At 47.9% G+C, this 12,179-nt stretch overlaps 1 protein-coding gene across 10 annotated transcripts in view; it reads left to right on the top strand.

Annotated features, from left to right (window-relative positions):
- tenm4 (teneurin transmembrane protein 4) overlaps nt 1-12,179 on the top strand; it is a 104,855-nt gene that overhangs the window by 58,338 nt on the left and 34,338 nt on the right. For 6 of the 10 annotated variants that reach the window (XM_029170575.3, XM_029170574.3, XM_029170578.3 and 3 more), the window contains 5 exons: nt 840-1,040; nt 4,067-4,252; nt 6,272-6,298; nt 8,480-8,626; nt 9,433-9,649. In XM_029170575.3, the coding sequence (XP_029026408.1) occupies nt 840-1,040; nt 4,067-4,252; nt 6,272-6,298; nt 8,480-8,626; nt 9,433-9,649 (778 nt within the window). The remainder of the gene's footprint in view (nt 1-839; nt 1,041-4,066; nt 4,253-6,271; nt 6,299-8,479; nt 8,627-9,432; nt 9,650-12,179) is intronic. The other 4 variants (XM_029170576.3, XM_029170577.3, XM_029170581.3 and 1 more) reach the window with 1 other exon arrangement.

Consider the following 12,179-nt stretch of genomic DNA (forward strand, 5'->3'; position numbering starts at 1 on the left):
AATGATTAATTGCCAGGAGAGAGTTTCTTGTCAGTTAGCCTCTGATCTTTGTGCCTTGTGCCCAAAGCATCTGCTAAGAGGCGGGGGATCCTGTTGTCTTACTATAACGGCCTTTATACCCATTTATGTCATGGTAAAGGGGAGCTGCCGTGGCACAGCCTGCTGCTCCCAGTGACCACACTCTGCTCCTCACTGGTCCCCGTTTGCCATATGTCTGCACCGCGCACATGTCGTCTGGTGGAATGAATGCGTGCCGTTGGTTCACACAGCCTTGGAGTTCGCGGCGAGGCAGGAGAGGAAGTGCCGTCCGCATTTATTCCACAGGCATTCACTTTCCAAATGCTGCTACATATTAATAAAAAATAAATTTTTAAAAGCGCACTCATACGCGCATGAAGCAATGCAACGCAGTCGTCCTTAAATACTCTGAAGTAGAACAGAGCGTGGCTGTTGCCGCAGGCCGTTCCTTACTTTACCTCGTTTTCTCCATTATAGCCTCTTAATGTGAGGTTTAGTTACCGGCTTTCCAGCTTCTCGTCACCACGGCTTTTATTTTAGTGGAACGTGCGCTTATTAAGCTCCATGACTCCCTGAGAGTCGCCGTTGCTGTGAGAGGATGAGAACGGTCAGTGTTTCCGAGCCTCCGAGTGAGGATTCGCGTTATTCACTCGTGTAAAGTCTTGTCCTCCTCGCGTCATTGTCTGTTTCCTGCACTCGCACACTTAGCTGATTGCAGCTAACGACGAGCCGCGTCCGGTCAGCGCTGTTATTCTGCTCAGGCTGAAACAGAGGCTCGTGGCCGTGAGGCGTCTAACGCCGTCTCTGTGGAACCCTTCCAGTGGACTGTCTGGACCCGACCTGCTCGGGCCGAGGCGTGTGCGTGCAGGGGGAGTGCCACTGCTTCGTGGGCTGGGGCGGGCCGGGCTGCGAGAGCCCCCGCGCCTCCTGCATGGACCAGTGCTCTGGACACGGAGCCTTCCTGGCAGATACCGGAACCTGCAGCTGTGATCCCAACTGGACGGGCCACGACTGTTCTACAGGTGAGTGTCACCGTCAGAGCAGGGCAAACGCGGGCTGACGCATGGCAATGCAATAGAAGCTGTAATTTCATACTAATTATATATATATATGAATTAATTAAGCTATAATCTCATTTTCCAGTGTAGCAGTTTAGATAATAGGCCATTTTCATGCGCTTTAAGATTTATTAAAGCTGAACTTAAATCATTGCAGTATTTAAATATGTAACAGTCTTTTGTATAATTTCAGTTTTGTCTAAATAACAATAGCAACAAGTAAAACCCTTGACATTCAGTTCATGTCTGATATCGTCACGGTTTTGTGAGAATTTATTTCAATGCTTGATACATAATATAATGTTGGTAATTGCTTGGCTTCTCATAGAAATAAACATTTCTGATTATGTTCAAAGGAAATTGCTCACATAAAAGCCTCAATTATTCACATCAATGATCAGTTGGAGGTCTACAGCTAGCAATCAAAGTCTTGTTGATTTGGCTCTAAATTAGCTTCTTTTACGAACGGTTTCATCCTCGGTCTCCGCGTGGGGAGCTGGCAACCAGCGAAACCAGCGGAACCATAATGGAGTCATGATCTGATCCAAGCTAATGCTCTGCGTTCCCTTTGGCGCGAGGCTCACAGCTGATGTTGGCCTCAGATTGGCCTCACGCGGTCCGCGGGGAACGTTCTCCAGTCGGTGGTCAAGAGCGGGGAAACGGTTGTACGTGAAGAACGTACCTATTTAATGCCCTGAGCGCTGACTCAGCGCCTGAGCCTTGGTGAACTTAGTGGTGGACTGTTAGAGTTGTCAAACACCTGTACAGACAGAGAGCGAAGGAAATATACGTCTTTATCCCTGCTTCATGTTTATTCTCTGGCAGATTAAAGCTTCAGATGGCTCAGTCTGAACAATCCTCTGATGTGTTGATAATCAGTATGTCAGTGCAGGTTTTGTAGCCTTGAGCCTTTTCATGTAGACAAGATTATTTGTATTCTGACAACATATGTCTGAAATGAAAGCGCTGCGCCGCATGAATCTCTTTACATTCTGAGCAGGTGCAATGACCTGTTAGGGAATCCTAGAGATTTTGAGGGAAATGGACAGTTACTGCGTTTGCCTCACAGAGGAGAAAAGGATGGAGAGTTAGCTCCTCGTCCTCCTCCGTCCCTCCCGTCACTGCAGAGCCTCCTGTGGCCTGATACAACAACACGCGTGATGGTGGCGTGTTACAACCGGCCCATAACCTTGCCGAGTGGGAGGAAAACAAAGATGGAAGGCTTTCAACGGGTCTTTCAAGACCCTCCCCAGTACATTTAAGTCACAAACTAATTTTCTCCTGTGGCTTTGGAACAGCACAACCCAGGTGTGCACAGCTGGTAGTAATGCGGTTAGCAGCCATAAAAGAATCCCTGGGGTTCCCTGTCGTTTAATATGTGTGTTTTTATGCCCTTTCTGCCATTCTCCCACCCAGAGGAAAGTTTGTTTACACGGCCCTTTATTGCAAATAGTAACGGCTATCGTGGGGATGGGGGCATCTCTCACTGTGGACTCCTCCAGCCACGGATAATGAGGCTTTGCCTGCAGGCTGTAATTGCATCTTTATCACGTTAAAGGTTTCAACACTGTTCCAAGTCAACAGTTGTCTCACAGCCACTCTGAGTCTGTTTCCTCTGACCATTGTGTGTTCTGATAAACCAGTGGGACAAACTGGTGGGCCTGGCGTTTTGCAGTGTTCTCTCGCAACATATGTGCAAATGAGCGGAGCCCGGACGTGGACGTTGGCGCCTTTAGTATTGTTTTCAGCTGTAGCAGGCAGAGCTGCGCGATCAATACTGATTAGAAAATGAATTGATAAGCGGAGCTCTGCAGCTGAACACTGTGGGCTTGTGTCAGTGTGTATTTACTAAGCATTTCTAAGTGATATTGATTCAGATTCGGCCCCGGATCAAATGTCAGAGACAAAATTAGCATTTGTATAGTTTAACAAAGAGCTGAACTGTAATTAGCAGGAGTGAGCGATTTCAAAAGGCTTTTAATGCTTCTTAAGATGATAATGTCATGGTTTGGTTTTGTGGATGAAAATACCAGTTAAACTGAATATGTAGCAATGATGAAACCAGCAGTAATTGACTTATTAAAAGATTTTACCTCCAGCCTGGTCCCCTACGGGTACATTTGAATTGACTTAACTAATAAGCCAGAAATGCATCGCCATTGTTCCGAGTTGCCCATACTTCTAAGCCTCTTTACGAGAGAATAGTTAATAAAGAGGTTAACGTTTGAATGAGATTCACGAGTAATCTGTCAGTGTTTAATTTTCTCGAGCTTTGGCCTTGTCATACTCTCCCCCGGGTTCATGGGGCTGGGGTAACGTCTCAGGCTCTATCACAGCCTGTCAGGGAGGTCTTTCAGCAGCCGCACAATAGTGGCAGCCGGGCTTTACTGGGCTCTGTCTCTCCCTCGCCTTCATTCCACCGCTGCATTTCTGCCTGTGCTACACTTAGGCTGAATAAAATCAGCATATTTGCCACTGACGCGTCGGTTCCCTCCGCGGAGCCTGTGGCAGCGCAGTGACTCGCCTGGTCACGCTGTAAAACCTGCATGTACGACAAGAGCTTTAAAAAGTCTGATCAAAAATGCTAGTGTGGAGATTTTTGTCCGTCCCGCTGTGTCGTGTTTTCCTTATTTACCTCCTTTGCAGAAGGAGCGAAATGTAAAAAGATGAGAGGACGCACGCAGAGGAATGAGTCTGCTAAGGCCGCCGCAGCCCATGTCTGCTCTTTGTAATGGACTTATTAGATTTGTATTGTCAAACAGGATTGCCCCTCATGAGGTGCAGGAATTTCTTTTCAGCTGCCATCAGACAGAGTAGTGGAGCGTGGCCGTCTTTCCCTGACAATAACTCCTGGATTTGTCTTTTCTTCCCCCTTCCCTTGTCCCATCGCCGCCTCGTCTCCCCCCTCCATCCCACTTCCTCCCCCCTTCTTCCTCTCCGTCTTCCGCCGCTCTGGGTTTTGTCTCTTTCTGTGTCCTCGTCTCCCACAGAGATTTGTGCAGCGGACTGTGGTGGACACGGCGTTTGTGTGTCCGGCAGCTGCCGCTGCGACGACGGCTGGACGGGCGCCGGCTGTGACCAGAGGGCGTGTCACCCGCGCTGCAATGAACATGGCACATGCAAGGACGGCAAGTGTGAATGCAGCCCGGGCTGGAACGGAGAACACTGCACTATTGGTAGGAAGGGACGAGGGCCCGGGAGGGGAGGGGAGGGGGGTGGAGGGGGGAGAAGGCCTAGCCTGTCGGACTGCTTGCGTGTGAATGCAGCGGTGGGTGTGAGGGGAAGGGTCCAGTGGCAGAAGAGAGGGAAAAGCATGCTTAATTGAATTTGTGCAACTCGGTAAAGCATGAACAGGTTTACTCAAGGATCTGAGGCTTGCCTTCATGCATTTTAATGTGGGAATGTGCTAAGGTGTCCTTTCATTTTACCTCATCCTTTTCCTCATCTCTTTCTTTGCTCCCTTCTCTATTTGCTATTAATTCCAAATGCTGACGCGCGAGTCATTGTGAGCCGTCCGACCGTCACTTCTGCCTATATGCTCGTAATAACAATTGTTCTTCTGTGGATGCGTGCGGGGGTTATTTTTCCAGGACCTTGACTGAATGTCAGGAGCCGTCTTAAAAGCCCACAGAACTTTTTTATCGTCTCGCCAACATGCAACGTAATTTCCCGATGTTTCAGTTGGAGATGTCATCATTCTATTGAAGAGAATGCAGCAGGGCTTCTTAGCTTTCTATGGGCTTTAAAACGAGGCTCAGCGACAACCTGGTTCTGTATTGAACACCATCAGCCGTTCTCAGGAGGTGACGCTCCTGTTGTGAACATTTGTTACTCGCAGGGAGACGGTGACTGCGGTCATTTGTAAATTCAAGCTCCAACAGCCGCGGCCCAGCTGTTAGCGTAGCGGCCGACCTCTGTGTTTCCTTTAAATGCCCACTGGCAGAGACACGAAGGATGTTTCGAGGCAGATTGATGGACGTCCTCAGCGTTGACAGATTCACAGCTGAAACGCAGCCTGAGTTTACCAAGACGAGTGCTTCACCGCAGTAAACGTCATGGTTTCTACTGTGGGAGCTAGCTAGCATGCTGCAGGCACACGCTAGGCATACGCGCTCAACGTTTCTGATGCTGCAGTTTGTTTTATTTAGCGGTTTTAAGGACGAAGGTTTTAAATGCGTGCTCTATTACTTTACTATAAGAAGGAAGGAAGCGATCACATTCATAGTTGAATCTGGGTAAAAGGTTCATCTGCCCACAATAATATGGATTTGTGCCGTTTTCATTTAAAGGATCGATGTTTCACTCATTCTGTCACCATTCTGATTCCGCCTCTTCTGCCAAAGCACGTCAACAAACAGATGATCCTATTTGTCTGAAGCATCCACGTGTCGGAGGGACGAGCGTTGGCCGCTCGTGTTTCATTTTCACATGGATGGAGATGATGTTTCTCATGCACACGCCGGAGCCGAGCTGCCGGCGCACAGCGCTTCGACTCAGCCTGTGAATGTTTAATATGCTGGCCTTACATTATTGATGGGCCTTTTATAAGTGCCATATTGAGATCCGCACTCCCTCAACAAGAATATTCCACAGTGTCATCCATTAAGGAGCCAAAGATCTCATTTTAAATCAATTTTCGTGACTGAGATCTCAGATTTTGCCCCGAGCCGCCTGCTGTGAAGCACAGGAGATGGGATTTGGCTCCAGCTTCCTCTGGTGACCTCATCCTCCATGGAGGTGTTTCAAGATGAAAAGCGCGCTTTTTGTCGAACACCCTGACCTCTTGTACGATATTGCTTGAGAGAGTTAAGGGTGGTAATGTGTGCATCAATCACGCCGCTTTTGAAATAGTCCCGTGAGAGATTCCTCGGATCCCAGCAGCTGATAAACGGGGACAGATTGAAATCTTCCTTCTGAACGTGTCACTTCTACCCGATCTCACGCGCTCTCCTTGTTGTCGCTCTCTCTCTCATATCAACCCCTGTTTTCTGGTTTTCTGTCGTCAGCCCTCTCCCTCTGTGTTGAGCCGTGTTTGTTGTGTTGCTTGTAAAGCATGATTTCGCTCCACGACTGTGCTTCAGCGTTTCCATTTTATTTACCTTCTGTAATGTAAACTAACACCTTGCCTTGCTGTCTTGTCATGGAAGTGGCACTGTTCAAACCTCCCTTATATGTCTTGTCTTTTATCTCCCAAGCTCACTATCTGGATAAGGTAGTGAAAGGTATGACATTCCTCCTTCCTTCTATTTTGCCCTCTCTCCATTGTACCTCCAGCCGGCATTAACAAGTCATGCACACACACCATGCCCCCCCCCCCCCCCCAACCCCCCCCCAACCCACATCGACATATGCAAACACAATGCACCCCTTGTTGCCTCGAACTGCTCATTCTAAGGATCCCACCTACTGCTCCACCATCAACTTTTTGCCATATTGTCACACAGTAACCTCCACTTAGCACTTTCACACCCGGTGAGTGACGTTCTGCTGCTGTTTCATGTGTTGAGTCCTTGGTTTGTGTGCGGTCTTGCTTTCTCCATAGGGGGGTGTCGAGTAAGGGGCTTTATAACCTGCGCCATGCATTATGGATGAATGTGCAGCTGTGAACAGGGCCTGATAGGTGCTGAGGCCGCATCCTCTCTAATTAAAAGAGTTCATGGTCTGGTTGGTGCAGGATGAGCAGGGGGTGGAGGCTCGGCAGAAGCCCGTCTCCCCGCTCCCACTCACTGTGTCCTTGGTAATGGACCACCTGGCACGAGAGGCTGCCAGTGGAGGCCTTCGAACGTTTGCAGCCTCACGTTTGGAGCTGCTTCAGGCGGGCTCGGGCAGGACTCAGCAGGGTGCTGCTTTCTGAAAGGGCTGCCAGTTAAGTTGAACCGGTGCCAAGACAGCGCGGATCTTATTTATCCTTGTAAAAAACATTGGGAGCTTTCTAATCATGTGTCTCCACTGGTCCAACCAGAGTCTGTTTACTCAATGAGAGGACAAGGAGCTGAAGCCCAACAGTGTCGAGGAGGCGAGACATTGTCTAATTGCATTAACCTTCAGTAGTGAGTCTCTGTCTTCAGGGACACAAAAACAAAACCAAGATAGAATTATTTATTTTTCCAACTGTTTCTACTCTTTAAATTATGCCAGTAATCACGTAATCAGCATTCGTCTTGTTTCTTTTGGTAGCTTAAATGACTTTCAGTTGATTCTGAGAAGTTCTTTGTAGATGAATAAGAACACACCACCACAGTGTAAATAGATGGTTCTGTCCAGAACCGGACCGTGGCTAATAACGCTCTACTTTAATATAAAGCTTGAACATCAATTTTACAGACTGATACATTTTTATAATGGAAAACTTGAAAATATCGTGACGTTATGTCCAATAGTTATTCTTTATTGATCCAGGGCTTCATTATGCATCCTGAATAATGTCAGCAGACCTAAAACGCACCATTTTTTCCTGGTGCATCTTCTGCTTTTAAGTATCTGTGTCCTCGTCGGCCGCTCCTCCTCCGTCCTCCACACCCGTCTCGCTTTACGTCGTCATCCTTCGCCTACTCTTCTCCCTGCGTGATGTAAGAGCATCAAGACAGCAGCCCCAGTCCCTTCGGTCTAAAATGGGTCAGCTTAGCGTTCTCTGTATCAAGGCAGCTTGCTAACAGCACACACGCTCGCAGACTGTGCATTTGATCTGCAGATGCTTCCTCTGCCTCAGCCTACGCGTCCGCGTGCGCCCATGAATCATAAGGTGCGAGATAAACGCCAGACAGCCCAAGAAATGTATTCCAGTGATCCGCACCCTTGTATAGACCTATGGAAGGGGAGGGAGCCTGATGTGTCACCCGCTGTCCTGCTCCAGCCTGCTTCAGCTCCTCTGGGGTCACATGCCTGGGAACGCAGTCAGTGCAAGCGAGGCACGCTCCTGCATAATGTAACTCAGCCACTTCAAGACTTAGATTTTACTCTTCATCCATCAACAGGTGCATTTACGTTCGAGGATGGTTGAGAAACAATCAAAAACAGGGTTTAAGTAATGATGATAACCTTTTCTAATTCCGCCAGTGTCGTGAGCTGGGATGCCAGTGTGTACCTCATTATCCAGCGGTAGTGGTAGCTACAGGAGGCCAATCTACAGTAGTAATGAGTGAATATTGATTCAGCAGATCCCTCCTATCTGATTTTACTGCAAAGGGATATTAGAAGCTTCACAAAGGTTTATCAAATTAATCAACTTCAGCTGAGGGCCATTATCGCCACCCTCGCCCATAGGAAACTTGAGATTTAAGGCCCGCGCAGCCTCGTCATCAGGTTTTATTGTTTGTTCGTAAGCATTCGTGTGTTTTGCCCCGTGGACCTGTCTTAACGGACGCTCTGTTCTGACTTCTGTCCTTGTCCTTTCCGCTGCACAGAGGGCTGTCCCGGTTTGTGCAATGGAAATGGTAGGTGCACTCTGGGTAACAACGGCTGGTACTGTGTGTGCCAGCTGGGCTGGAGGGGCACTGGCTGCGACACCTCCATGGAAACCGCCTGCAGCGATGTCAAGGACAACGACGGAGGTAAAATCACAAACAGCACACGGTGGAGCCTTCTGATGCCGGCCACGCACCAGCAGACAAGATTTGACTACAGAGTTTGCCACCTGTGCACTTCACAATATACTGTACCCACAGGATGCGCTTTCCAGCTGCAGTCGTACTCGCGTGCGTTTGAGGATGAGGAATGGCTTTCAGTAGAGCACCTGGACAGCGGGTTTTTATTAAAAAGCAGAGTAGCTGGCCTGCGCTGGCCTCAGGAGGAAGTCCCTGCTCTGCCCTCTAACTAGCCGCGAGCAGGGCCAGGCACACACACAGAGCCAGCCAGAGGGCTGCAACTCTCCCACAGCCAAGTGGGAGACGTGACTTCCTTTCTTTGAGACCTCATTCTGGGCTCGAGCTGTGCACTAGCATCTCTTATTTATGCAGGGGTTGTTTGTCTCCCCATCACTGTGCAATGACTACAGGGATCTCAGCGGCAAAGACAGGGCGGTGCTGGGGATTTGACTGACTCCTGACAGCAGGGGTTATTTTTATCACCCATCTGGCCGTATAGGCTCGTGAAAGTAAAGGGTAGCGAGTCCGGTGACCCACTTCAGCAGAGGAGAGTGCAACGTGGAGCGTTTTGTCATGTGTTCCTTTATCTTTGAGGGAGACGCGCAGAGAAGCAGAATCATTGTTCAAGGTCTTTTTCTCCAGAGCGGTTACGACGCATCCAGTGAAACCAGTGAATATCAGATACTGTACATTCGGTGTGCTTGGTGTGTTTTACCAAAGCTGTGTCCAGGCTCCCTTTTAATGAGACCATGTGTCTGCTTTGACCTTGTTAGACGGCCTGGTTGACTGCATGGATCCAGACTGCTGTCTGCAGGCGACCTGTCACACCACGGCTTTGTGCTTGGGCTCCCCGGACCCCCTGGACATCATCCAAGAGACTCAGATGTCTTCTGCACAGAGCAACCTGCAGACATTCTATGACCGAGTGCACTTCCTCGTGGGCAGGGACAGCACCCACGTCGTTCCCGGAGCCAACCCCTTCGACGGCAAGTGAGTGACTTGTTTACTGCTCCTACTAGACTCTAGTGTCTGCTAGAGTGCCACAATCTATGATCAGAGAAACTATAAGCCGCCTAGGCTGGAATGGGCTGGGATTTGTGGTATGCATAGTGAGAAGGGTGATGGACGGATGATGATGGACAAACATACCATGTGTCAAAGAGGGAGAAGCCTTCTCATGCAGGAAAGGCGTCTCATATTCACGTATTGTGATTAGTTGCACTGTAATCCATCGGAGGCCCTGTCCCAGAGGTAGAGCTCACGACACCCCAGCCGTGGAATCTGAGATGCTTTCATATCAGGCAGGATGGCTGCGAAACTCCCATAAGATTCATCTGCCTCCCTTTCCCTTTCTTCTCTTTTCATCTTTAATCACTTCTGAGGCTGTGTCACCATATTTGCATCCCACTTGCTTATGGATCTCTGTCATCTCAGCGTGTTATACTGCAGGATACAGACAATAAAGAAAACAAAAGTCATACTGAGAATAAAGGAAGTTGAGGATATTACATTTTTTGAGTGTTGTTAAAAAAAGTCCAACCCTACAGTTCGGAGCTATTCGCAGCTTGGCTGTTGTTTCTTTCAGACGTACTGTAACAATTTTTTGTCTGTTTTGTTTTGAAGGAAACAATATATTTCATAGGTGTTTCTTCCCTGAAAGGATAATTTTCTCTCCTCACTCTCCTCATTCAGCATCTTGCTGTTCGATACTCTTCTTCTGTAGTTTTTTATTTAGAAAAGGAAAAGGAAAACTGTCACCAAAGTCAAACTCTGCCTTGTTTTTTGAACTTTTGGTCGCAGTGGCACACGAGGAAAGCACTCGTATCACACACTGTGACATTTTCCCTCATTGACATTTTTCCAGCTTTCAAGAACCACTCAACATTTTGCAGTTCTTCACTGGACAGAGGACGAGACGTAGGCGCTCGAGAAATACTCTTGTCTCTGACAAGACGATGCCGCCATAAATAAGTAAAATGAAGAATTCAGAGATGAGCTGCAGATTGGATGCCTTGGCTCACCTAAAAATACCGGCCATAATCTATTATTTATGCTGGGTATTCATTCCCCACCTGCTGACAGATATGGGCTGTTATGACAGTGGCCTTTGGGCTCCAGATGGGCCTTGCAGTCGTGATCACAGCTTATTGCTGATATGCCTGCCCTGGTCACCTGATCATCTCAGCATTGATCCACTAACCACTTCCTCATGCTGGTAGACATGTTGGACTGATACTTTTGATGTTTCCCACCACAAAAAGCCGAAAAGGTGCCGCTGACTAAAGCATCTGCCGCTGCATAAAACGTCTCGACTCTCCGCTGTGACACATAATACAGGCAAGCGGCGAGGCCAGCAGTGGCTGCTGACTGGAATAGTAAACAGGGCCTTTGTCCGTGGAACAATTTGGACAATGATTGATAGCTGGCTTATGCAGTAACAGCAAAGCAGGAGCTATTCGCTTCATTTGCAGGCGTGCACACGTGTTATTTTATTTATCTCTTTTATTAGCATTGGGCCATTAGTGTCAGAAAATCACTTGCTCGTTTTCCTCAGTGCTCGATCCCTTTTAGCATTATTATAATGTATTTGGAGAACTACAAATGTACGAGGTATTAATGTATCTGCTTTCACACTCTGTCTGCAAAGTAACACACGGGCAGAGGGCTGAGCCGACTTCCCTGTAGTTGCTGCAGGTTTACCCTATAATCAAGTCATTTACATCAGTAATGGTGTTGTTGTTGCCTCTGTGGTGATGCTACCATTTATTAGGCTCATTCATTGAACGTCCTCTATACTTAAGTCTGGTGTGTGTCTCTAGTGTGAAATACTACTGAGCAGCGTAGCGGTGATGCATTCACACTGCCGCTGATGTATATGTATGAAGTGCATGTGTGTTTTGGCTCCAAAATCCAATTTCATTAGAGGTAATGTGTGAGCGGTGCACCAGTTTTGCTGAAACGAGCGGTTTGTGTTGTATGACTGTAACAATACAGGTTTTGAATCAGATGAATCGAAGCCTTCTGCTGTATGTGATGCCGGTGGTGCCCACAGTATCTGAGCAGTGCGTGCGAATGAGGTGATAAATCAGCTTCATGGATTAACAAAATCCACCACGAGTCCTGTTTGTTTGTTTGCTTCGTTCCCTTCTGAGTCCAGTGGAGTCACCGGTTTATCTTCACCAGTGGACGGTGGACGCTCAACTGGAGGTTGCAGACATTTTGAAGTCCCCTTTTCCGACTTTGTGAATCCTCTTGGAAATTATGTTAAATCTCACACGGAGCGGGTGATTCTGAAGCGAACGCTTCATGCTTCCTTTGCTGCTCTGTCTTCCTGTTGTTTGATGTCAATATTTAAATCATTTGTCTTGACAGCAAGGAATCGTCTCCCCATGTGGTTTACAGAGGCAAGGAGGAGATAGTTCCACTTTTAAAGCTCCTTCTGAGGAAAATGTGGATGATTGCCTCTTCAAACAAGACTCTAAAATAAACTGTCGGCGTGAATGATTAATTGTAGACAGGC

The sequence above is a fragment of the Betta splendens genome, chromosome 13 (assembly GCF_900634795.4).
Source record: "Betta splendens chromosome 13, fBetSpl5.4, whole genome shotgun sequence".
Taxonomy (NCBI): Eukaryota; Metazoa; Chordata; class Actinopteri; order Anabantiformes; family Osphronemidae; genus Betta; species Betta splendens.